We start from the raw sequence: 23,966 nt of genomic DNA on the forward strand, positions 1-23,966 counted from the left end.
ATAATAATAATAATAATAATAATAATAATAATAATAATAATAATTTATTATTTATACCCCGCCCATCTGGCCGGGTCTCCCCAGCCACTCTGGGCGGCTTCCAACAGAAGAATAAAACACAATAATCTATTAAACATTAAAAGCCTCCATGAACAGGGCTGCCTTCAGATGTCTTCTAAAAGTCTGGTAGTTGTTTTCCTTTTTGACATCTGTTGGGAGGGCGTTCCACAGGGCGGGCGCCACCACCGAGAAGGCCCTCCTCTGCCTAGTTCCCTGTAACTTGGCTTCTCGCAACGAGGGAACCGCCAGAAGGCCCTCGGTGCTGGACCTCAGTGTCCGGGCAGAATGATGGAGGTGGAGACACTCCTTCAGGTATACTGGACCGAGGCCATTTAGGGCTTTAAAGGTCAGCACCAACACTTTGAATTGTGCTCGGAAACGTACTGGGAGCCAATGTAGATCTTTCAAGACCGGTGTTATGTGGGTGCACCTCTGGGTTATTTGTGGGGCATAAGACTTTGTTCATCCCCCCCCCCCCAAGAAATATATAGTCCAGCCCACCACGTGGTCTGAGGGACGTCTAACAAAACCACATCAAACCTTGGGTTACGTGAAAATATACTCAATAACCACACAAGACGTAACCAGCTGCACCCTTTCAAAATAAAGTATACTATTCACTGTATCATATAAATTTCAACAGAAATGAGTCATAAAATTCAATGGAACAAGCAGAAGACCCAGTGGATCAGTTCATACTCTTAATCAGTTCATGGATCAGGTATAGACATTGGTAAGTGTCTGTTCCACCTGCATCAGTTCATAAAGTCCCAGCAATAACAAGTAGTTCCATTTCCACGGAATCCTATTCCTCTGTGTGTGTCAATCCCAATGAGCTTGTTGGGGTGTTAGGGGGTGTCGTGTAGAGCATGAGACTCTTAATCTCAGGGTTGTGGGTTCGAGCCCCGTCTTGGGCAAGATTCCTGCATTGCAGGGGGTTGGACTAGATGACCCTCGTGGTCCCTTCCGACTCTACAAGCTGCACACACACACAGCCTGAACAGGAAGCTGCAGCCAAGCTCCAAAGATAACCCACATCCCTCTGTGCTGGCAACTGGCTCCTTTCGGGACACAACACTCACCGCAATCTGGCCACCTTCCTCGGACAAGTACACTTTGACATCTCGCAAGGCGGCTAAGGCACATTGCCTACAAGAACAGGGAAAAGGCAGGTTCAGGACATTTCGAATCACAGCTTTTGCAGGAAGCCCAAGGGCCAACTGGCTCCAATCACACTAACTAAGACACAGAAAGACGGCGTTCTGTCCATCAGCTCCCAAAGCCTCCCCACCCCACCCCCCAGGAGGGAACCCCGGTTTGTCTCCACGCTTGGCTCTTTGTCAGTCTTCCCCATGGGTCTGCAGGGTCAGTCCGTGCCCTGTGCTGATGTGGGCAAGAGCTCTTTCGAGGCTCAAAAGCCAAGTCCATGCCACCAAGAGCGCACCTTGCTACTTCTTATATTGGCTAGGGGACACAGAGCACCCTAGTGAAACCTCTCAACTAGCCCTGAAACACACCAGCTCCCCAAAGTCAAACTTTCAATTCAGGAAAAGAGCAGAAGGTAAAAAAACAAAACAAGCCAGGATTGAGAAAACTTGGGAGCGCAGCCAGACTTACTTGCGGACTTTCATGGCCTCCTCATTATCAGGACGAAAGAAGTCGTAGGAGCTGTAATGCTTGACGGCCTCGCGGCGATACTCCCCGACATTAAACACTGCAAGGAGAAAGGAGGAGAGTCAGGGTGCCTACCCGTGAAATTCAACGAACTTCTTTTCCAAGAACAAGCTGCATGGGTCGGGCTTGCAAACAGCCACTTGCCTGCTTGAATAGGGCCCCCCTGAGTGGTCCGCTTTTTTGTAAAAGCAGATGAAAAGCTGGCTCATTTTCCTCCAGACGAGTGAAAAGCGTAGATACATGCTGGGTGGTGGGTTTGAGCCCCACATTGGGCAAAAAGATTCCTGCATATGTGGGGGGTTGGACTAGATGACTCTCGGGGTCCCTTCCGACTCCACAATTCTATGACTCCATGCTGCTAGCATATTTGTGGACCTGCAAGTGATTTCCCAAAAAGACTGGTAGTTTCACTTTGGGAAAGACCCGCACTGACCCGAGGTACCTCAAAAAATGATTTGAGCTACAGCCACCCCCTTCCTTATAAATATTGGAAGCACACAATGAAAATCACTAGCAGATTGGTGGACATAACGGAGGTTTCCCAACACTTGAGCCTCTGAAACAGGTAACCAAACACCCCAATAGTTTGGCCAGCGGTCCAGTTCCAAGAACTGACTTTGGGGCAGATGCAACATGCATCAAAAATGCAACTCAACGTCATGCCACAGGAGTAATTATCAGAAGCTGTAAGAGCGAAAGAGGAACCCTGCTGGATGTGACCCAAAGTTACTTGGTTCAGCATCCTACCTCCCCAGAACAGCCAATGAAATACTGTATCTAATTCGCCATCGAATCTAATGTGCACCTTAATTTGGCCAAAAAGGGGGCACATTACAGGTGAGCAAATACGGTACAGATGAATAAATACGCCTTCCAGCAAGTCATCTAGCGAAACCGGAGAACTATCTCAGGATGTTGTTTATTGATTATAGCTCGGCTTTTGATACCATCCTTCCGGACATCGTCATTAAAAAGCTGACTGGCATGAACCTTTCTTCTACCATCTGTGGCTGGATTAAAGACTTTCTGATAGATCGGACACAAACGGTGAGGATTGGACAAGTAACATCTAATTCCTTAAAAATCAGCACTGGCACACCACAGGGATGTGTGCTAAGTCCCTGCCTGTATTCATTGTATACATATGATTGTGTATCATCTGACCCGTCTACTGCAATTATTAAGTTTGCAGGTGACACCACCATAATGGGTCTAATAACAGGTGGAGACGAATCAGCGTATAGGGGGAGGTCCAAAAAATATCTACATGGTGCCTAGAGAACAATCGCACCTTAATATCAGCAAGACAAAGGAGATGGTGTTGGAGTTCCGGAGGAAGAGAGGAGAACTAGCCCCGCTGTACATCGGGGAGGGCTGTGTGGAGAGAGTCTCTTCCTTTAAATTCCTAAGAGTTTCTCTCAGTGAAGAAACTAATCAATATAACCCAGGTGGTTAAGAAAGCCCAACAGAGACTCTGTTTCCCTAGAGTATTGCAAAATGTCAATCAACATTTGATGATCTCCTTCTACCGGTCCACAATAGAAAGTGTCCTTTCATACTGCATCACGGTGTGGTACGCTGGCTTGACATCAAAAGATAGAAAGTGCCTACAGAGGGTGGTGAATACAGCGCTAGATATTATGGGCTGTCCCGTGAATCCACTGGATGACATCGCGGAAGACCGTTGCCTCAGGAAAGTGAGGAAAATTCTTAGGGGCGATTCACACACAGGCCGGCACCTTTTTTGATCTCCTGCCCTCAGGCAGGAGATATAGAAGCATGATTAGTCACACCAACAGGGTAAAGAACAGCTTCTATCCGTGGGCTGTTAGGCTGCTGAATGAAAAGATAACAACAGGCCAATTTCAGGTTTGGTGGGTGTGCGTCCGTAAACGAGGGGAATTAAGACTAAGAGAGCTGAGTGGGGGTGCTCGTGTAATCTCACTGTATACAAGTTGTACAAGTGACAATAAAGTATTTCAACTTCAATTTCTTAGAAGCAGGACCTGTTGCTCCCAACAGAGGTATCCAGGGGCTTCAACTATAAAAGCTCAAGTCAGCCCAGAATCTCACCTTTTGTCGGGACGCCGATCCAGTTGAGGTAGCGGGTCAACTTCTTGGAAATGTAGGTTTTCCCACGAGCCGGGAGGCCGACCATGACGATCACAGTGGGGGAATTGGTGAGCTGCGGGCCACATGCTATGGGCAGGTGAAGAAGGGAGAGAAAAAACGGCTGTTGAAAAGGGAGACGACTATTGTCATATTAATACTACATTTATTTATTTTTACAAAGGCAGGCAACTGGGATCATAGAATCAGAGATCTAGAGTTGGAAGGATCTCTGAGGACCATCTTGTCCAATGTTCAGGGAATAAGCAGCTGTCCCATACAGGGATTGAACTTGCAACCTTGGCGTTATCAGCGCCATGCTCTAACCAACTGAGCTATCCAGGCTGGCCAGCACTCCTGGTCCAATGGAGATAAGTGGTGCCTTACAGCCAAGAGCCGAAGCTGTAAACTAGGCTCTCTCCCCCGTTCCACCTCTGCCATGAAATTAACTCAGCAGCTGGCCATAGGCAAATCACCACCTCTCAGCCTCTAGTTCCCCTTTCTGCAATACTGTATGGGGATAAAACAGACCTAATTTCCAGATTACCAAGAGAATGTGTGCTTGGAACATTCTTGGAACATTAAAAAAGCATTATGTGAGCATCCTGGTGACATATCAGCCTTTTCTACTGCAGCCTCGAGACAAAACCTGCTAGACATCAAGGATCAAGGCGGTAAAAGCCTGCCAACTCATCCTTAGACTGGGACACATGCCAGATGAGACAGCCAAGCGGCAAGGACACTCAGGAAGAAAGCATGATACAGCAGCCCAAATCTCCTGCTGTTCTGCAACATACACACACGGGTTTGTTTGTGCAGGGGACGCCTAAGGGATTTTATTCGGAGCGCAACTCAGAATTCAGCAGCCTAAGAATTTCAAGTTTCAGCCTCTTGCAGGTCCCAGAACCTTAGAAGCCACTCGGAGAAAAGGATTAAAATTCTAGAGAAGTGTTGCTTCCTTTTGTCTAAGTTCCCCTGACATGCAAGGTGCAAGTCACAAGTGTTTCTAACAACTCTCAAGATAGCAAGCTGTCTGTCTGTCACTCAACAGAACGGAAACTCTTTCTTTGCAACCCATATTTCCACTGCTACTCTCCCAGAACTTGGCACAAGAAGGCCTTGCGAATCTCTGGGTTTGGTCCGCCTACCTGCCACGTCCCTGTAGCAAAACAAGTGTAATAGTCTATTAAAGTGCATTGGCATGACAGCACGATGGCAAAAGGATTCTTGCCAAGCCATCTCTGCTGGTTTGGGGAGGCAGGAGAAGAGTTCAGGGCAGAATGATGAGCAATTGGCACCCAGTCCGCCGTGATGATGCCTAGGGGAGTTTCAGAGTGGAAAGCCATGCCAAATCCAATAAAAGTGCCTGCCTTCTTTTCTGGCATTCCAAGCCTCTCTGCTAAGAGGTTTCACACAGGAACAAGGTGGGTCATCCTCCCAAAGGAAGATGCAAGCATGTGATATACAGAAGAGCCTCGCAGCATGAAATGTAGGAACACAAAGCTGCCTTATACATATTCAGATCTCTGGGCCATCTACCTCAGTGTTGCCTACACGGACTGGCAGCAGCTATCAGAGGCTTCAGCCAGCAGTCTCTTTCAAGTCCTACCTGGACATGTCAGGAATTGGTTACAGCAATATTGAGAAACTGAGAGCACAAACCCTACATCACCAAGTGGGGAAAGGCCAGGAAGAAAAAACCCCAGGCTGGGTTCATTATCAGCCACACTTACAGGACAACCTTTCCTCTTTGCATTTTTGATGCTTCAGGACAGCAATGACCCAGAAGGACTTGAAGTCCTGCTATGCTTTAAGAGCATGGGGGGGGGGGAAATAGCAGGAAAGCCTGGTTCTCTTCATTCCTGTGTTCCCACGCTCTTCATGGTAGGTACCACTTACCAGCCAGGAGTGGTGGAGCAGAGGCATATGACCACTTTTTAAATCCCATCCTCGTTCCAAGGCTCAGATGTAGGGATTTGGGGCCAAGCGCATCTGTCATTAAAATATTACTGGAAAGCCACGCTCGAATGCTTGCTTCGTCGAACACTTTTTTTCTCATTTTGCTCCAGGCTTTGATGCAGTTAAGTGTTTTCTCAAAGCACAGCAAGCCTCCAAGCTTATCCAGAATTTTTTTAAAGGCTTTCCAAAATGCTACATGCTAGCAATATATATTTTTCACACATAATGGAGAAGGGGTTGCCGAAAAAGTGGGGTGCAGGGATATGTGGGGTCTTGCATCAGAAAGCATTAATGCGCGTATTTCAGAAGGGGGGGTGTAACAAAAGGTTAATGGTGGGTCTCAGTCGTTTGTGGCTGTTCCGTCTTTTGGAGAGCACTTAAGCAAGGAGAGGCTTTCTCGAAAAAATTAATGTTACAGGGCACAATGTGGTCCAGGAAGGATATTGCATCATTTATCCTCAGAAGCATGATCTAACAGGGACATTTCAAACACTGCAAGCCACTCCAGACAGGCAACAGACCCAATAACTGGGAGACACAATCTCATTTTAAGTGTTTGAAGTCTGGGGGAGTTAGTATATAACAGAGGCTCCAGAACAAATATATACAACATTGAGATTCCATGCAGCAAACCAGCAACAGTTCTGTAATCACTGCCTTCTAAACTAACGGTCTGAAAGAATCTGGTCTGGGACCGTAATAAATTTCATTTCATTTCAACGGCCTGAAAAGACCTGCAGGTAAAGGACCCCTAAACCGGGTTAAGTCTGGTCAAAGGCGATTATGGGGTGCGGTGCTCATCTCGCATCTACACCTATACTCATACCTGAAGCGGCTGAAATTGTCAAGAAACTCTGGCAAGTACTCAGAAGCAATTCTATGGAATTGGGGAGTCAGGCCATTGCCAGCCACACTGCAGGATTATGCAAAAGAGACAGCAGGCACTATATATTCTATGCCAAGGGGATAGTGGGAGGAGCAGGGGCAACAGCACTTTGAAATTACAATGCAATGGTTGAACTTAACATATTTGAGCAGCTCTTTCTGCCCACACATGCCACACCAATGCAATCTGTGAAAGAGAGAGCTCTCTCCAACGCCATTCTCCTCCCTAACTGGCAGCACGTCATCTCTGCCCATTGAGCCAGCAGCGCCGCCAGATCCTACGTGGGAGACGTGCAACTTGACAGAAAATGAATGGATCGCCCCTAGGAAACCCAGCAAGGCATCACTCTGCAACAGCAGCAGCAGCAGCCAGTCCTGAAATTAGATCTCTCAAAGACCACACAGACACACCCAGAAGGCATGCAGAGCCACTGAACTGCAGGATGCTCTCAAAGAAGCAGCAAATGACTCCTCCCTCCTGGGTTTCACTCTATTTGCATCAGATAAGAGCCCAAGCTGAATACATCCCATTATTTCAAGCCTTCCTAGTCTTTTTTTTTTTTTTGCAAAGAGGTACCCAGAAGAGTAAAATCAACCCAGAGCTTGCTACGGGAGACTAGGGGTTTTTCCTTATGCTACAAGGAGAAGAGGCACAACCAAAGGAAAATCTACCCACACAATTACAAACATGAACAGAAAAGCTCTCAAGAGAATAGGAATGGGGGTGATGCTCATTTTAAAGACAGGGTACTGTATGCTTTTTGCAAGGGCCCCAAAGATTCTTCTCTTCCCCCATAAGACTAACCTTCTCCCTTCAAGGTAGGCACATGGCCCAGCAGGCAGCAAAGCCGGTCAATAGGCAACAGGGATGGGAGATAAATGACTTGATTGCGGGTTTAAAAGCCCCCACCTACAACCCAAGGGAGGCTTTCCAACCTTGCTTCTAGGACAGTAATGCTTGCATGAATTAATTCAGCTGATAGGGAAAGAGGGGGATCAGGTGAAGATTGCAAAAGGAAATCCCTTTGCGAGAGCCTTGCCTTTGTGACTAGCTGCTTTTAAAATCTGGGGAGAAGTTTCAAACGTTGCTGGACTACAACTTCCATAATCCCCGACCTCGGGCTATGCTAGATGTGGGCTGATGTGATTCTGAAGTCCACAACATCAGGAAGGACAAAGGTTCCCCTGTCTGCAAAGGGACAGCAGATTGTGCCACCCAAAGGTGGCAGCCCCACTGTTGCTTGTTCCACAAGAACAGGAGATGAGGAGCAAGGCCTTTGGTCCACACAGCACAGAATCACCTAGGTTTGCTCAGCAGAGTCTCCCAAGGTTTCAGGCAGGGGACATTTCCAGCCTTCATCTGGAGATGCCAGGGACTGAACCTGCCTGGCTCCCGATGCAAGCACCTTTCCTTTAAGTCAGACAATTGGTCCACAAAGCTCAGCTTTGTGGGATCTTTACCAACCAGGCCAGATCCATACAAACCACCTGATGGCCCCCCACAGAATCCTGGGAATTGGAAACAGTTTCACAGAGAGAGCTACAATTCCCAGCACCCTATCAAACTACAGTACAGTTCCTAAGATAGTTTGTGGTGGCAGTGGGAGTCATGTGCTTAAAATGCATGGGGTGAACCTGCCCTTCCACTAGAGATGAGCAGGCACGGGGTCCTTCTGCAAGCAAAACTGGGAGAATAGGAAAGGGGGGAGGAGGTAATGGGGGGGGGAGCTTCCTCGGAGGTGCAATGCGGCAAGGCACCCATCCCTCCTCCTCCTCTCTTGCAGCCCGACCTTTTCCTTCCACCCACGTGGAGCCGGGGTCCTTTTCCCGCCGGCCCCAACAACCCACTTATCCGGATGGGCGGTTATTTCCCAGGGGCGCGATGACCCCGCCGGGGGATGGTTCCCACGCTGAGCGATGCGCAGGCGGCTGGGGCACGCCTTTCGCAGAGTCGGGCGCAGGGGAAAGCCGAGCATCAGCTCGGATCGCCACCGCTTTGCACGCCAAAGGAAGCCTCGGGTGTGCTCTCCAGCAAGCAGGAGACCTCGAGCCATGGGGGACCGACACTCTCCTTGGAGAGCTGCTGGGAGTCACCAAGGCACCACCCGGAGCTGCATCGAGGAGCCACGGTGTGACTCAGCAGTGAGGCAGGCGCCTGCTCCACACGTCGAGCGCGGAGAGCCCCTTCGAGGGGGGCGCGCCCCTGCCGCCGCCATGCGAGTCGTGCAGCGCATCGCATCGCATCCGCGGCGGGAGGAGGGCAGAGGAAGCGGAGGCGTGGCGCACCGGCGCAAAGGAGAGCATTTCAGGTTATCCACATGGCCCTGCCGGTCCGGCTGGCCGGGAATAGCTTCTTCCCTGCCTCGCCGGGCCTTCGCGATCAGCGAGGCAGAAGCGCAGCCGGCTATCTCCTTCCAGCCGGCAGCGTCTCCAGGCTCGGTTTCAACCCTGCCTGGAGAAGAACACGGGGGAAAGCGAGGCCCGGCTCCCTAGTCGCCGCTTCTCCGCACGCGGCAGCCGAGCCCTTTCCGCCCGCCGAGCAGGCGCGGCTCGTTTCCGGGCACCGGCGAAGCAGAGGCGTGCAAGGTTGCCGGTGGCCGGCAGTCCGCACGGTGCCGGCTCTCCGCCCACGGCGCCGAGAACGGGCGCGCAGAACGATCCACGCGGGGCTGCACAGCTCGAGATTCCCGTCCCACCAAAAAGAGAGGAAAAACACATACTTTTCAGTCTAAACAAAAAAAAAACCATGAAAACGCCAATTCCCCGGCGCACAATATGCGCACAGTGCGTATTACGCACTGGATGCTACCCAATTTCTAAAAAATGGGGGGAAATGCATTCTAGTTTAAATCAGATCCTCATTTTTACCAGACCCATCTTCCTCTTCTACAGATTTTAGGGGTCAACCGGGTTTTTTGCATTCCCCCCCTAAAAAGTCCCACGCTCCCCAAATCACGTTCACTCTCCTCCACGAATACTCAAGGACGCCGCCTCTCCAAAACCGACGCCGAAGCACCTCAAACCTTTTAAGCATCCCGCGCCTGGTTTAGCGGATGTTACGATACTCCGAATCCCAGCCGATTACTTGCACGACCCCCGCCGGTCGATCCCCACCCCCACCCCCAATTGTACTCACATCTATGGGGCAGCGCCGGGTGATTGTCAGGCGGGAGCCAAATTTTCTGGATGCGGCTTTGCGTTAGCTCCATGGGCATTTTTAAAGCGAAGCTGTTGACGTGCCCCGGTTCTACCTTGGGTTGAGGACGCGGCGGCCGGAGGGAAGGCGAGACGTGAGTGGTAGTGGAGAGAATAAAACAAAGGGAAAAATCCCTTTCTCTTTCCTTTTTAGTATTATCTTTTGGGTCTGCCTCGCTTCCTTTTCCAGGAATCGGGGGACTCCTGTTGTCTCTTAAGGCGTCTAGGCTGTAACGCAATTTAAAAAATTTATGTATCTAAACCTTTTCAAAAAGAAACTCCCCCCCCTCCCCCTGCTGGATTGAAAGGAAGGACGGCTCTCTCTTCGATCCCCGGTCAAGAATCGGAGCAATCCCTTGCAAAGCAGGATAGCGAGGTTGCTAGTCCTTAAATGCCCTTCTCTTTGCGATCAGATTAATAGATGCGCTCCGCGTCGGGTTCATTCAGCGCTACGAGTGACTCGCGGCTGCCCGGCACGGCTATTTCTATAGGCCGGCCTGCAGGGGGGAGAAACGAGCCCGGCGTCACGGCCCGCCTCCTCCTGCCGGGGCCAAGGGGGCGGGGGAAGCTCTTTCGCTCCCTCTCGCGTCCCGAAGGAGGAAGGGAGGCGAGACGCGGCGCAAAGCAGCCCCCGGCTGCCCCCGTCCGTCGGCCGGCGGAACTGAAGCCGGCGGGGCGCATTCTGCAGAGACTAAGCGACACGGAAACCTTTTCCAGGCGGGGAAAGAGGAAACAAAAGGTCCATTTGAAAAGGAATACTAGTAAAGGGTTCCCCCAACTTGGGTCTCCAGCTACAATTCCCATCATCCCTGACCACTGGTTCTGCTAGCGAAGGATGATGGGAGTTGCAGTCCAAGAGCAGCTGGAGACCCAAGTTGGGGGAACACTGGTTTTAATACATGTTCCCAGATGTTGTTGGACTACAGCTCCCATATTCCCAGATTCTTGCTCTGCTTTCCTTTGGACCGCATCAGTGAAGCTGAGAGAGGGGTCTTGTGGTCTGGGCAGCCCAGGACCTCCTGACACACCGCCCAGGATTGCACCTTGGAGAAATCACTTTGGTGTTGCTAACATAGCAGTTTGACTTCACTCCCAGAGGCACACTCCCTTGTCCCTTGAGACAGACTGGACGCCAACAATTCAGATGTTGTTGGACTACAACTGGCATCATCCAGCTTAGCCAATGGGTATGGGGTGGTGTTTGTTGCTGTAGTACAGAAACGACTGGAAGGGGCCCCCCCAAGATTGAGCGACAATGTAATAAATTACAGAGGATATTGTGGAAGGAAACAACCCTGTTTCATCCCTACTGGAGTTACATTGGACTTTTTGGGCTTATTCCCAAGAAAACTTGCACAAAAATTTGCAACAGTGGGGTCCTCATGGCAGGATTTTGGGGCTTAAGCCCAGGGTCCCCACTCGGCAGAAGGGTCCCCAAACACACCAGGGCTGCCTTACTGCATATTGAAATAAGGAAGTAAAGCACATTAGCATCTAAAGAGGGGCACCCATGAGGCCATTAAACCCAGAATTCAAAATTACTTAACTGCATCGTTTGTGGACTGCACATTTAATAAACATGCATTTAACAAACATGTATTTAATTCTCTCACTAAAATCAATGGGACTGTCCCTAGCAATCCAGTGAGTGCAGTGGGATTTACTGATGAGTAAATCCCCAGCCAGCATGGTCAAGGATGGATGAGGGGAGCTGTAGACTGGCAACATCTGGAGGGCCAGAGGTTTTCCCTGTCCCTGGGGGGGGGGGAAATATTTCGATTGGATCATAAAGGGAAGGCTGTGAAATTATTTCCTTTTAATCATTCGACCAAATCCAATTATCACTTTCCACAGAGAGTTGCATACATGGGAATCTGCCTTATACAGAGCCAGACCATTGGCCCATCTAGCTCAGTATTGTCGACACTGACTTGCAGCTGCTCTCCAGGGTTTTCCAGAAAGGTCTCTCCCCATCCTGCCAGGAGATGCCTGGGATTGGACTGGGGGACCTTCTGTCTGCAAAGCAGATGCTCTTACTATCGAGCGATGGAAATTTCCTCGTACGGAATCAGATTACCGGTTCATCTTGCTCAGGACTGCCGTCGCCCCTTGGCTTTCCAGTCAGCAGCCCACAAGCTTCATTCAGGTGGCCTGCGACACCTGTGGATTTACGGTTGAAGAAATATTTTTATCTGTTTTTAACTGAACTTTTTATTGCATCTTACTGTACTGCTGTTCCAGCTATAGCACAACAAAATACAATACGGCCGTACCTCGGAAGTCTAAAGGAATCCGTTCTGGAAGTCTGTTCAACTTCCAAAACATTCAGAAACCAAGGCACGGCTTCCGATTGGCTGCAGGAAGCTCCTGCAGCCAATCAGAAGCCACCAAAGCCACGTTGGACATTCGGGTTCCAAAGAACGTTCGCAAACCGGAACACTCACTTCCAGGTTTCGGGAGCCAAAACGTTCTACTTGCAAGGCGTTTGACTTCTGAGGTCACAACAGTACAGAAGAAATGAAAGCAGCAACAAAAAACACAATTAAAAATGGCAGTATCTAGCAAAAGTATATTCTCTACAAGACGCAGAAAAACCATTAATTGGTGCCAGAAGACCCTCAGCCATTTTCAAGTGGTCCATAGTGGGGAATCGTTTAGGAACCACTGGGTAGCCGTGACTCACAGCCTCTCTGCATGGTTTCAGACAGGGCACATTCCCAGTTATACCTGGAGATACTGGAAACAAATCTGGGACTTTCTAAATGCAGAGCAGATATGCTCTACTGCTGATCTACAACCCTTCCTTACTATGCAAACTCTATACTAGCCATGCCTCTGACTGAACAAAGGACTGGCTCTGAACTAGTTTTTCTTTTTGCTTTCTGGTGCTCTGAAACGGGACATTGCTGGTAAATTGAAGAGAAAACACATTTTATCTCGAAAGGATTGGCAAGGCATTTTTCGGAGCAACGTTTAAAATGATGCTGCTGGATTCAGAAAAGAGGGTTGCACACAAGATGGGGAGGGGAGAGAACAGGACCACTGTATGGTACTAACTTGGAGGGTTTTCTGCAAGAGAAACTATCAGCAGGCATTTCCACAAATGCAAAACTAGCTGCTTGAAGGAATGCCATTCTGATTACCATTTAAAGGTGCAGCACGGTCCTCAGGGCGCACCTATCATTACGGACTGCTGGGAACTTTGCATAGCATGCCAGGGCTAGATTTGGGTTTCTGTTTTGGATGTAAGAGCTCTGCGCCCATCAATGTTGCTTCAAGCTGACAGCATTTCCATAGGAAGCTGCCTTGCAACCAGACCCATTGTTTTGCCAACCTTGACGGACAGTAGCTCTCCAGGGTTTGGGACAAGGAATCTCTTTCCCAACCCTGCCTGGAGACCTATTGGATCTGGGATCTTGTGCATGCAAAGCAGATGCTCTACCCACTGAGCTATATGGCCCTCACTAAACAGGAACATGAGGAACTGCCTTAGACTGAGTTACATCACTAGGCTACCTAGCTCACTATGGCTACACTGACTAGCGATGAGATTTCAGACAAGGGTCTTTTCCGAGCCATGCTTGAAGATGTTACAGCCTGGACCTGGGACCTTCTACATGCGACCCAGTTGCTCTGCCACTGAGCTGTGATCCTTCTAGGGCATTTTTGGACGTGGTTATGGAGGTTTGCGGATAAGAGGAACTTATTGAGTAACACAAAAAACCAACTGACCAAGGGACACCTAGTGTCCTCTACAATGCAGGAATCTCAACTAAAGCATCCATGAGATGACCATCCAACCTCTGCTTAAAAACCTCCAAGGAAGGAGGTTCTCACCCGGTATCTGATACTCCTTTACAACTAAGGTCCTCCTGAGACAGGCCAATAACATTGTGCCCCCCGAGTCCATTGCATTATGCCTGTGAGGGCGATCTGGGGTTCTCCTGCAGGGTTCCAGGCGTACGATGAAGCAGAGCGGGGCAGCCTGGGTCACAAGCTCCTGGAATACAGGGCATCGGCATATGGCCTTACATTTTGTTCATCGTGACCGAACAGACTGATTTCATATATTAACACTGCCGTCAGTGTTGCATGGCCCTTTTGCAAAATGCAAGAGGACAGGACTCTAAAACTTGCTACAAAGATGTGGAGGGAAATGGAGGCAGCGGGAAATAGCAAGGGCAAGGATTATCACCCGGCACCCTTGGACAGCGGCTGGGACCCTGGCAGGGTGGATTTGATTTAAATCAAACTGATTTAAATCACTAGTCAGTAAGGCTTGATTTAAATCATAGTTTTCTACATAAAGACTAATTCTTGCTGGTATAACTTTAATATGCAAGTAGATGAAGATTTTTAGAATAACAACTTTTCATATTAGTTTTTTATCCCCAGTTTAATAGGTTAATCATTCATATTTGGAAAACTTTACTGTTGTACTTAGGAAGGAGAAAAATAATCATTACCTTAATAATAACGATTTAAATAGATTTATTCAACTGAAACAATAACATTACAGCATATGTTATTTGCTTAAACAAACATCCATTCTTGTTAACTAATTTGGCTAAACAAAAACAATATATATATATATTAAGAAATTTAGACCATCAGCCCAGCCTACACATGAAAAACCTAAATACTATCCACTCCAAACAATCAGAAAAATATTGTTTCTATTCTATTCACTGAACTTCTTGAAATTTAGCACTGAAGGGGTTGTTTCTGTATTCATAGGTTTGTTGAACACTAGGATTAAGGTCTTTTTCTCAACTCTGTTCATGCTATAACATTTTTGCTGTGAAGAAGAGGCATGTGATCTCTGTTGAGTCAAATTCAGTTTTGAGAACTGCAAAAGTAAACCAAGCATCTGTGATAATATCTTGTAGGCAGAGAAACTGCCCAATAATCTTACAAAAAACCTCTGGAAGAGCATGACATTGTGAATGGATTAATGGAATTTATTTACCCAAAAAAATAAACATATACAACCTTATTCTACATAATTAAAAAACTAATCTTTATTTCATGATGGAATAACCTTTGGATGGTAATATATTTTCCTCAAAAAGCATTTTATTTAAAAAAATCCGATTTAAATAAAAAAATCGATTTTTAAAAAAATCTGATTTAAATCAAATCAAATTGATTTTTATCCACCCTGGACCCTGGCACCTTTTGAGAGCCCGTCACTGAACACACACACCTTTGATTCCCCCCCCCCCAAGCCATCACTCTGAACAGCACCAGGCAGCTGAATCCATCTGCCTGCCACTTTAATTTTGCACCACTCCCCCATTATAATATCAGAATGTGGGGGGATGTTTTCCCTTTTAATTCTCCCCCCCACCCTTTCACATTCTTCCGACACCAATTATTCTATAGCCCCACCCGCGCTTGCATCCACCTGCATCTGCTGCACACATGCTCAATCCCCAAACACTCTGCAGCTCAAGCAAAGTTTGCCTAGCGATGAAACACAGCTTCCTTGAGTTAGGGAGAGGCCGGCCAAAGAGAAAGCAAAAGGGGGTCAGCTGACTCACTCTGTGGCTGTAGCACGTTCCTCACGTCCCACATGGTTCCGCTGGGGAAGAAGATACAGCAGCCTGCCTGTCACTCATGCCTGGATGCAGGTGCAGCTGCAAATCCAGGCACATCCTGCAGGGACCATTCCGTCCTCAACTCCATTCTTGGTCCCAGCCACCAGCCAAGCATGTGCCTCTCTCGTGCTCAGAGAAGTAAGCGCCCTTCTCTCTTCTTCCCTCCAGGGGATTGACTGGCACTTGGGAGCAGCAGACTGGATGTGCCCTGGCAAGGTTGTCCAGAGCGCTATTACCCACAATGCAGCCCAGGACACTGAGCTATATTCAAGAGCAAGGCTTTTTAAGGAGAGGTGGTTTTTTTAAAATCACACACAATATGTGGTTTATAACTATTTTAAACTGTTTTTAGATACACATTATAGATACGGATAGATAGATAGATAGATATAGATAGATAGATAGATAGATAGAGATATCATTACATAAAAACAGTTTTGAATTGTTTTAAATTGTTTTATATATGTGTATATATGTGTGTGTGTACACACATACACACACACACACTGGTACCTCGGTTTTCGAACATCTCCGTTCCAGAAGTAAATGCTTCCATTTTTTTAATGTGCCTCAGAAGTCGAACGGCTTCTGCTGAGTGTATCTGTTATTTTTCTCCATTTTCCCTATTAAATTTGCAGACCACCCTTTGCACCTCGGTTGTCAAACGTTTCGAAAGTTGAACGGTCTTCCGGAACAGATTACAGTACGTTCGACAACCAAGTTACCACTGTATATAGATAGATTTAATTTTATAAAATATGGAATTGTTTTGCATTGTTCCTAAGACACTTTTCTTTGTCTTATGGTTACTGGAAACTGCAGGAAGGGAGGTCCATCTTATGCTCGGATCCTGCTTGCTGGTTTCTCCTGTTTGCTGGCCACTGTGAAACGAGGATGCTGGACTAGATAAGCCATTGGCCTGATCCAGCAGGCTCTTACAGCTGTTTTATTTGTTTTATAATTGTATGTGTTATTGTTGCAATACTCTCAGAGCTTGTTTGTTTGTTTATATCCCCTCCTTTTCTCCCAGGATCTCAAGGTGGTCGGCATTATTCTCCCCTTCCTCATTTAATCCTCACCATAGCTGTCAAGTTTTCCCTTTTCTCGCGAGGAAGCCTATTCAGCATAAGGGAATTTCCCTTTTTTTAAAAAGGGAGAACTTGACAGCTATGATCCTCACAACAACCTTGTGAGGTAGGTTGGGCTAAGAGGCAGCGATTGGCCCAAGGTCACCCAGGGAACTTCATGCCCGAATAGGGATTAAAACCCTGGGTTCCGGGGTCCTAGTCTAACATCCTAGCCACTGTACCACACTGACTTGCAGTGAAAGACAGGTAAGAAATATAATACAGTAGTCAATCCATTCAATTCATTGTTTATGGCCAAAGGCCTTCACAATGAACAACAGAAGCCAAGCATTCCTCTAAAATCACACAACGCAAGTCTATAATTCACAGCGTGACATTTTGAAATTACAAAGCATTAACATAACTGGAACGAAGCTGCTTAGCGGCCGGAGCAAATTTGGCTACCAAGTGTGTAATTTGTAGGTATTTATCAGCTAGAAGGTCAACTATCACTTCCTGGGAGGATCAATCCGATAACCAGCAGGGAATAGATTTTTAAAAATTCTCTGTGCACTGTATATAAAGGCAAAGAGAGGCCCAGACTTGCTGCCTCTGTCCCTCCTTTTCATTCTGGAGCTTCTTCGTGGCAGGGGGGAGGTTCTGGGGGGAGGGGGGGAGAAGTCTAATTATAAAATGGATCATCTTCGACTGTCTGTTCACCCTGGGACCTTCTCGTGGCAGGAGGAGGCCTGGGGGGGGAATAGAAGAAGGTGGATAATAAGTTAAAAAGAAAAAGAGAGAAGAATGTTTTGGAAATATGAATAGCTGAAAATAATGGTTGGTTTAGATGATAATGGTTGAAATTTGGACATATGAAAACTGCTAGGGATAAAAATAGTTTTTAAAAATGATTTTAAGTCCTCAAGACAATGTTAAGTAAAATATGAGGTTAAAAATATTGACAAGTGTTTCTTTTTTGTTATTTTTATTTTTGTTCTGTGATGTATTTGGGTTTTTTTTGTATGATGTATTATAAAATGAATAATTTTTTTTAAAAAAAATAAAAATTAAAGGCAAAGAGAGGCCCAACCACACAAGCTGTTTGAATCGCTAAAGCAGGGGTTGCAGAAGGTCGGGACCCGGGGTGGGGGGGGCAGACGTGGCCCTCCAGGCTCCTCTCTCCGGCCCCCAACTCTGCATTAAAAGCACATTGCAGGAGGGCAAGGGGAGCAAAACTCCCCACTCCCTGCCACTGCTGCTTTTCCTAGGATTGTAGAGTTGGATGGTCCCTCCTCCTGACATGCGTGAATTACAGCTAAAGAGTTTCTCCCACTGGGGTTCTGAAACCTGATAGAAAAGCAGCTTTGAAAAGAAGGTAGGCAGGGATTGGGTCCAGCTCTTTCTTCCCATCCACCTGTGCTGTGTTGTAGATGCCCCCCATGGCCAGAATTTTAGGGACCTGGCAGGGGGCACATCCCACTACCCCTCCAATGCTTTTCCCAGCAGAGGGTCATGAGCTGTTTGGTTTGCACGTTTCCTCCTTGGGGAAGTCCCCCTGCAGCAGCTGTCCCAAAGATTACTCACACGCTGCAGACAGACACTACTGCTAGTACTGTATACTACATGTCACGTAAGGTAAAGGCTGCTTAACGGGAAGAGAAGCCGTTTCACTTTTGTGCGTACGACGCTGCAGGGAAAAGGACCGAAGGGAAAGGCACTGTTTACGGGGAGTTCCAAAAGGACAGAGTCACAAGACAGAGAAACCAGTAGGAGGACACTTCAGTCTCCCAGGACATTCTGTACAAGATCTCAAAGTAGCCGTCTTACTACAAAAGAATTTCAGAAATAGACTGGAAAGAGAAGTTGCTGAATTGCAACTTATTGCCAAACTTAAAACCATGGTGAGACCTGGTCTGAACAAAGACACTGGATTCTTATCTCATTATACATGATAAAGCTACCGTATTTTTAAGCTCATACCAATGACAAACTTAGTTGGTCTCTAAGGTGCTACTGGAAGGAATTTTTTTGTCTTGGTATGGGATCAGGTGCACTCTGGCCTGTTCTGTCTTGTGTCACGCAGCTCTCTGTCCCATACCGGTATACGCCCACAGAGAATCATAGAACTGCAGGGTTGGAAGGGACCCCGAGGGTCAGCTAGCCCAACCCCCTGTGGTGCAGGAAGCTTTTGCCCAACATGGAGCTGGAACCCACAGCCCTGAGATTTAAGAGTCTCATGCTCTACCGGTTAAGCTATCCCGGACAGGCGTGCTTTGATCTGCAGAACTGGCCCTCTTACAATGCCAGGTAATACTCATTCCGCCCTTGCAAAGAATCCATCCTGCAATGTCTACACTTTGGAACTCCCTGCCCATTCAAAATAGGCCCACACATTTGATGCACTCATTTTCAGTGCCTGCTAAAAAACTTTCTGTTTAAGCAAGCCTACCCAGACAGTGGCGCTGTGGGTTAAACCACTGAGCCTAGGGCTTGCCGTTCAGAAGGTCGGCGGTTCGAATCCCCGCGACGGGGTGAGCTCCCGTTGCTCGGTCCCTGCTCTGGCCAACCTAGCGGTTTGAAAGCACATCAAAATTACAAGTAGATAAATAGGTACCGCTCCGGCGGGAAGGTAAACGGCGTTTCCGTGCGCTGCTCTGGTTCGCTAGAAGCGGCTTTGTCATGCTGGCCACCTGACCCAGAAGCTGTACGCCGACTCCCTCAGCCAATAACACGAGATGAGCGCCGCAACCCCAGAGTTGGTCACGACTGGACCAAATGGTCAGGGGTCCCTTTACCTTTACCTTTACCCAGACATGTAATATTTGACAAGTGTTTTAATATACACGGAAGAAGAAGAAGAAGAAGAAGAAGAAGAAGAAGAAGAAGAAGAAGAAGAAGAAGAAGAAGAAGAAGAAACCCTGTCAAATGAAATGAATTGTGAGCCCAGTTGATTTATTTCAGTCCTGCAAGTGTCTTTAAACTTCTACAATTCCTCTCCATATAGTCCACAAATTTACTCCAATCTTTTTGGAACCTTGCCTCTCCCTGGTTTCGGATCCTGCTAGTCAGTCTTGCTGATTCCGCATAGTCTATCATTTTTGTCTGCCACTCTTCGATCGTCGGTAACTCCCGAGTTTTCCATTTTTCGGCTAACAAAGTCCTAGCCGCGGTTGTCGCATACAAAAATAATACTTGGTCTCCTTTTACAATCTCCTGTCCTATAAGTCCCAATAAAAAGGCCTCCGTTTTTTTGGGAAAGGTGTATTTAAAAATCTTTTTCAATTCATTGTATATCATTTCCTAAAATCTTTTAACGAAAAAGTCCCAGTTTCAATCCAATAAGAGAGTGGCAATCTGACCTAGGGTGGGTCACGCTGGAGTCACCGCCATTTTCTCTTCTTGTCCCCCCCCCCCCAACAAAAAAATGAGAGGAGGAGAAAAGCAAAGAATGTGAAAATGGAAAAAGAAAAAGAAAAATATTATTTAAAAAGAGTTGTCTTATGAATCTTGCATTAAAGTTGCATTAAAATTTATAAATTTAGTCTTCCCAGTCTAAATTTAGCCTGCCCTTAGAGGAGCGCCTGTCCCTTTGCCGAACTCTCAAACTGTTTTGCAGCTCAGTGTGGCCTCCTCTTCTTTAGAAAAGAATAACACTTGTGTGGAAAACTCCCTGGAGATTTCACTGGCTAGGCAGATAGTTTTGGATATCAATCAATTGGGGGGGGGGGGGAATTCGAGCTTAGCCGGAAGTTTTCTTTGGGAAGGAATTGAGATAACCTTTGTTTGGGATATGAGCACAGCAATTTACGCTCCCAGCTCGCATTCGGAGTCTACTGCCTCCAACAGGGGAACTAGAATAAACACTATCATGGGTGGCAATTAATCCCAGATAGCTTGATCTTCTGCACATTTATCGCTTCCCTATTTCAAAGCCATCCAAGTTGGGGGCCATCACTGCATCTCAGGAAGCTGTAACAGAAAGGTATTAAGGGCACCGCTCAAGGGTGGCAAAGTGCTCCTCCAGAGTAAGGGGCGATTAGATAGCTTGGGGGGGGGGGCTTTTCCCAGCAACACAATTATTTGGGGAGGAAAAGAGGAGAAAACCCCATTTGCAAGAAGCAGCAACAAAGGACTCACTGTGTCAATCGGTTGGCAGCAGAACTTTGAAAAGCAAAACATGGCCATCTCCATAGCAAAGGTTGCTGGGCCGACAGATTTAGGAAAATAGCAATCAGAATCTGAAAACAGGCTGCCAATTGGATCTCAACCATTGCACAGGGGGGGTTATTATTATTTTTTAAATTGTGCATGCATTTTTAAGCTGGTAGCATGAAAACAGGGTGCACTTCAAAGGATTTTTATTGCTCCCTGACCCTGCTGCATAAATGCTGCTCGTTAAGGAGGAAAGGGCAGATATTTCACTAAGGTGGCCCAGGCCTGTGGCTGGAGAAAGCCAAGTTGGGGCGGGTCACCTGTTTGAAGCAATGTCAGTTGAACGGATTGAGTTTCTACTACTCAACTAAATTTGCACATGAATGAAAACAGTACAGTGAATTCAGGGAAGGCTGTTTGCAAAATGCGAATTTCCCACTCCTTACTGCACCCTTCCTCTGTTTCCCTGAGGGTCAGGATATGCATGTATGCAGTTTCTTAAAGCAAAAGCTGTTATTTTTGCAGCACCTTAAAGGCTATCAAATTACCCTCAGCTTTCCTCCAGCTTTCCTCTGAGCACTTCATCAGAGGCATTAGGGGAAATCTTAGCAGAAATCAAGGAAGGTCCGAGATGAAGGACAATGAGATGCAATAAAACTACAGCCAGGGATGATTAGAGTGTAAATACATGTTGAACAGATTTTAACCTTCCATTGAAGCAGATTGGTGATAATGCAGTTATCTCAGCAACCTGAGTAAATTAACACCTGTGAAGGGATAAATTGACCATCTGCAAGACACAGACATAGGTAAGGTCATTAACACATGACATTCTTTAAGCCTGCCGCCTGACTTACATGGGAATCTTTTTAACGCAGGGCCCTAAACCACTACCGTGTTTCCCCCTTTTTAAGACACCGTCTTATAACTTTTCCCCCTCAAAAAACCACATGGTGTCTTATTTTCAGGGGATGTCTTAGTTTTATTATGTTTTTATGGTACCTATGGTTCCGGGCAGTGGGGCGGCAGGCCTCCTTGGCATGGCCAGGAAGAGGCCAGGCCGCTGGCTCGGCGCTCCGCCCGGTGATGCCTTTGTCTTGGTTTATTTAATCTTTCTCCCATCCCCCCCCCTGCCAACTGCTCCGAGGTTCCTGCTGCTTTATTTGCGGGGGGCGTGTTTCGCGAAATAAACGCATGAGGATGAGGAGGGCTGAGGGATCCCGCCCGGCCTTAGGCAGGCCACCCGCGCGCCTTCCACCCACCACATGAGGCCGGCCTCCGGGGAATGCGGGGCCCGGGCAAGGCAGCACCGAGAGCCCCCACGGCCGCCGGGAGACGTGATGCAGCCGCCGCCCGCGCAGCCATCACCCTCGCCGCCGCGTCCCTTTCATGCCTCTTGCTCAAAGCGAGGCGCGGCGTTCACTGCGCTTGGAAGGAGCCGGGTGCCCATGGATCATGCAGCAAGGGCCCTCCCGACTCCTTCCCAGGCGCCCCTTTCTGCTCCTCCTTGCCGGTTCCGGGCGGTGGGGTGGCAGGCAGGAAGAGGCCAGGCTGCTGCGGCGCTCTGAGCGTTCGGCGCTCTGCAAGACGCTGCTGGGCGCTCCGAGCGCTCGGCGCGGCAGAGCGCTCCGCTCTGCAGCCGCCGGTACCGGGCGCTGGGGAGGCAGGCCTCCTCGCCGGGTGCTCCGGCGGCGCAGGAGGGGCCAGCGGTGCTCCCGCCGCCGCCTGTTGCCCTGGTGGCGCAACACCGCTCTGCCTTGGGCCATGCAGCCCACGACGTTCCGGCGGCGCGGAAGGGGCCGTGCAGAAGCGCCCGCGGCTCTCCCGCCGCCGCTCAGCCTTGGGCCATGCAGCCCCCAGGGGCGAGCAGCGGCCTCGCCTCCGCCTGGCCCAGCAGCAGCAGCAACAGCAACAGCAGCGGGAGGACAAGGACAGCGCTGCTGCTGGGTCCCGCTGCCTCAAGGCGAGCGGCGCTGCTGCGTGAAGGTATGGCTTATTTTCAGGGGGTGTTTAATATTGAACAAATGCTTTAAAAGCCTGCTATGGCTTACTTTCTGACTACGGATTAAAAAAGGGGAAACACGGTAAGGAAGTAAACACTCCTGATGTAATGAAAAAAAGTCCTGGGGTTTCAGCAAGGAGACCTGGGACAGCCAGGCATCACAGAGTTTACTTTGCCTCAGGTGAGGTTTCTGCATAAACCCACGTCACAGCCTCAGCCCTGTTGTGGGGTCAAATAAGGCAAGAAGCAATAAAGAAGAATAACATGACAAGAGCATTGCTGGATCAGGCCAAAGGCCCATCTTGTTCATCATCCTGTGGGTGGAATGAAATATTTCACATAACACCAGTCCTGAAAGACCTTCGTTGGCTCCCAGTACGTTTCCGAGCACAATTCACAGTGTTGGTGCCGACCTTTGAAGCCCTAAACGCCCTTGGCTACCTGAAGGAGCGTCTCCACCCCCACCGTTCAGCCCAGACACTGAGGTCCAGCTCCAAGAGCCTTCTGCCGGTTTCCTCCCTGCGAGAAGTGAGGTTACAGGGAACTTGGCAGAGGGCCTTCTTGGTAGTGGCGCCCGCCCTGTGGAACGCCCTCCCATCAGATATCAAGGAAATAAATAACTATCTGACTTTCAGAGGACATCTGAAGGGAGCCCTTTTTAGGGAAGCTTTTAACGTTTGATGTTCTATTGTATTTTTAATATTCTTTTGGAAGCCGCCCAGAGTGGCTGGGGAAACCCAGCCAGATGGGCGGGATAGTAATAGTAGCAATAGTAGTAGTAGTAGTAGTAGTAGTAGTAGTAGTAGCAGTAATAATAATAATAATAATAATAATAATTTAAAAATATGTTGTTGTTGTTGTTGTTATTATTTCTTTAGGAAGAATTGCAGCAGAGCCCACTCCCCTCTGATTTGTGGGCTTCAAGCCCCACCTACATATGAGCAAAATCTTGCCAGGCCCCTCAACACCCCTAATATGCAGAGGAGGTATCAAGTGGGCGGGTCTTCCCTCTGCCTTCCTCCAGATAAAGCCTTTTCATCTTCCTGCTACAAACCTAGCAAAAGAAGGCACCCCCCCCCCACTCTATCCAGAGATGCTTTGTCCAGCTGGGGAGGCTAGGACAGTAATTGATGGTTTGCATTCCTACTTGCTCCCAAACATTTGGCTCCTATTAATGATCCAAAACAGGTATTTAAAAGCCAGCCCCGCTGGCATTCAGAGGGATCCAGTTCTCATTTCTCGGAAAGGCTAAAAGTAAACAAG

The 23,966-nt window shown here is 48.1% G+C and overlaps 1 protein-coding gene across 5 annotated transcripts in view; it reads right to left on the reverse strand.

Annotated features, from left to right (window-relative positions):
• The window catches only part of PFKFB3 (6-phosphofructo-2-kinase/fructose-2,6-biphosphatase 3), a 67,618-nt gene that overhangs the window by 20,656 nt on the left and 22,996 nt on the right, over nt 1-23,966 (reverse strand). For 2 of the 5 annotated variants that reach the window (XM_035126566.2, XM_035126567.2), the window contains exons 1-4: nt 9,824-13,392; nt 3,808-3,933; nt 1,678-1,774; nt 1,143-1,209 (exon numbers count right to left, since the gene is read on the reverse strand). In XM_035126566.2, coding sequence (XP_034982457.1) covers nt 1,143-1,209; nt 1,678-1,774; nt 3,808-3,933; nt 9,824-9,902 — 369 coding nt within the window. In that variant the 5' untranslated portion in view covers nt 9,903-13,392. Of the gene's footprint in view, nt 1-1,142; nt 1,210-1,677; nt 1,775-3,807; nt 3,934-9,823; nt 13,397-23,966 lie in introns of those variants that run through there. The other 3 variants (XM_035126563.2, XM_035126562.2, XM_035126565.2) reach the window with 3 other exon arrangements.

Source organism: Zootoca vivipara, chromosome 10, assembly GCF_963506605.1.
Source record: "Zootoca vivipara chromosome 10, rZooViv1.1, whole genome shotgun sequence".
NCBI lineage: Eukaryota > Metazoa > Chordata > Lepidosauria > Squamata > Lacertidae > Zootoca > Zootoca vivipara.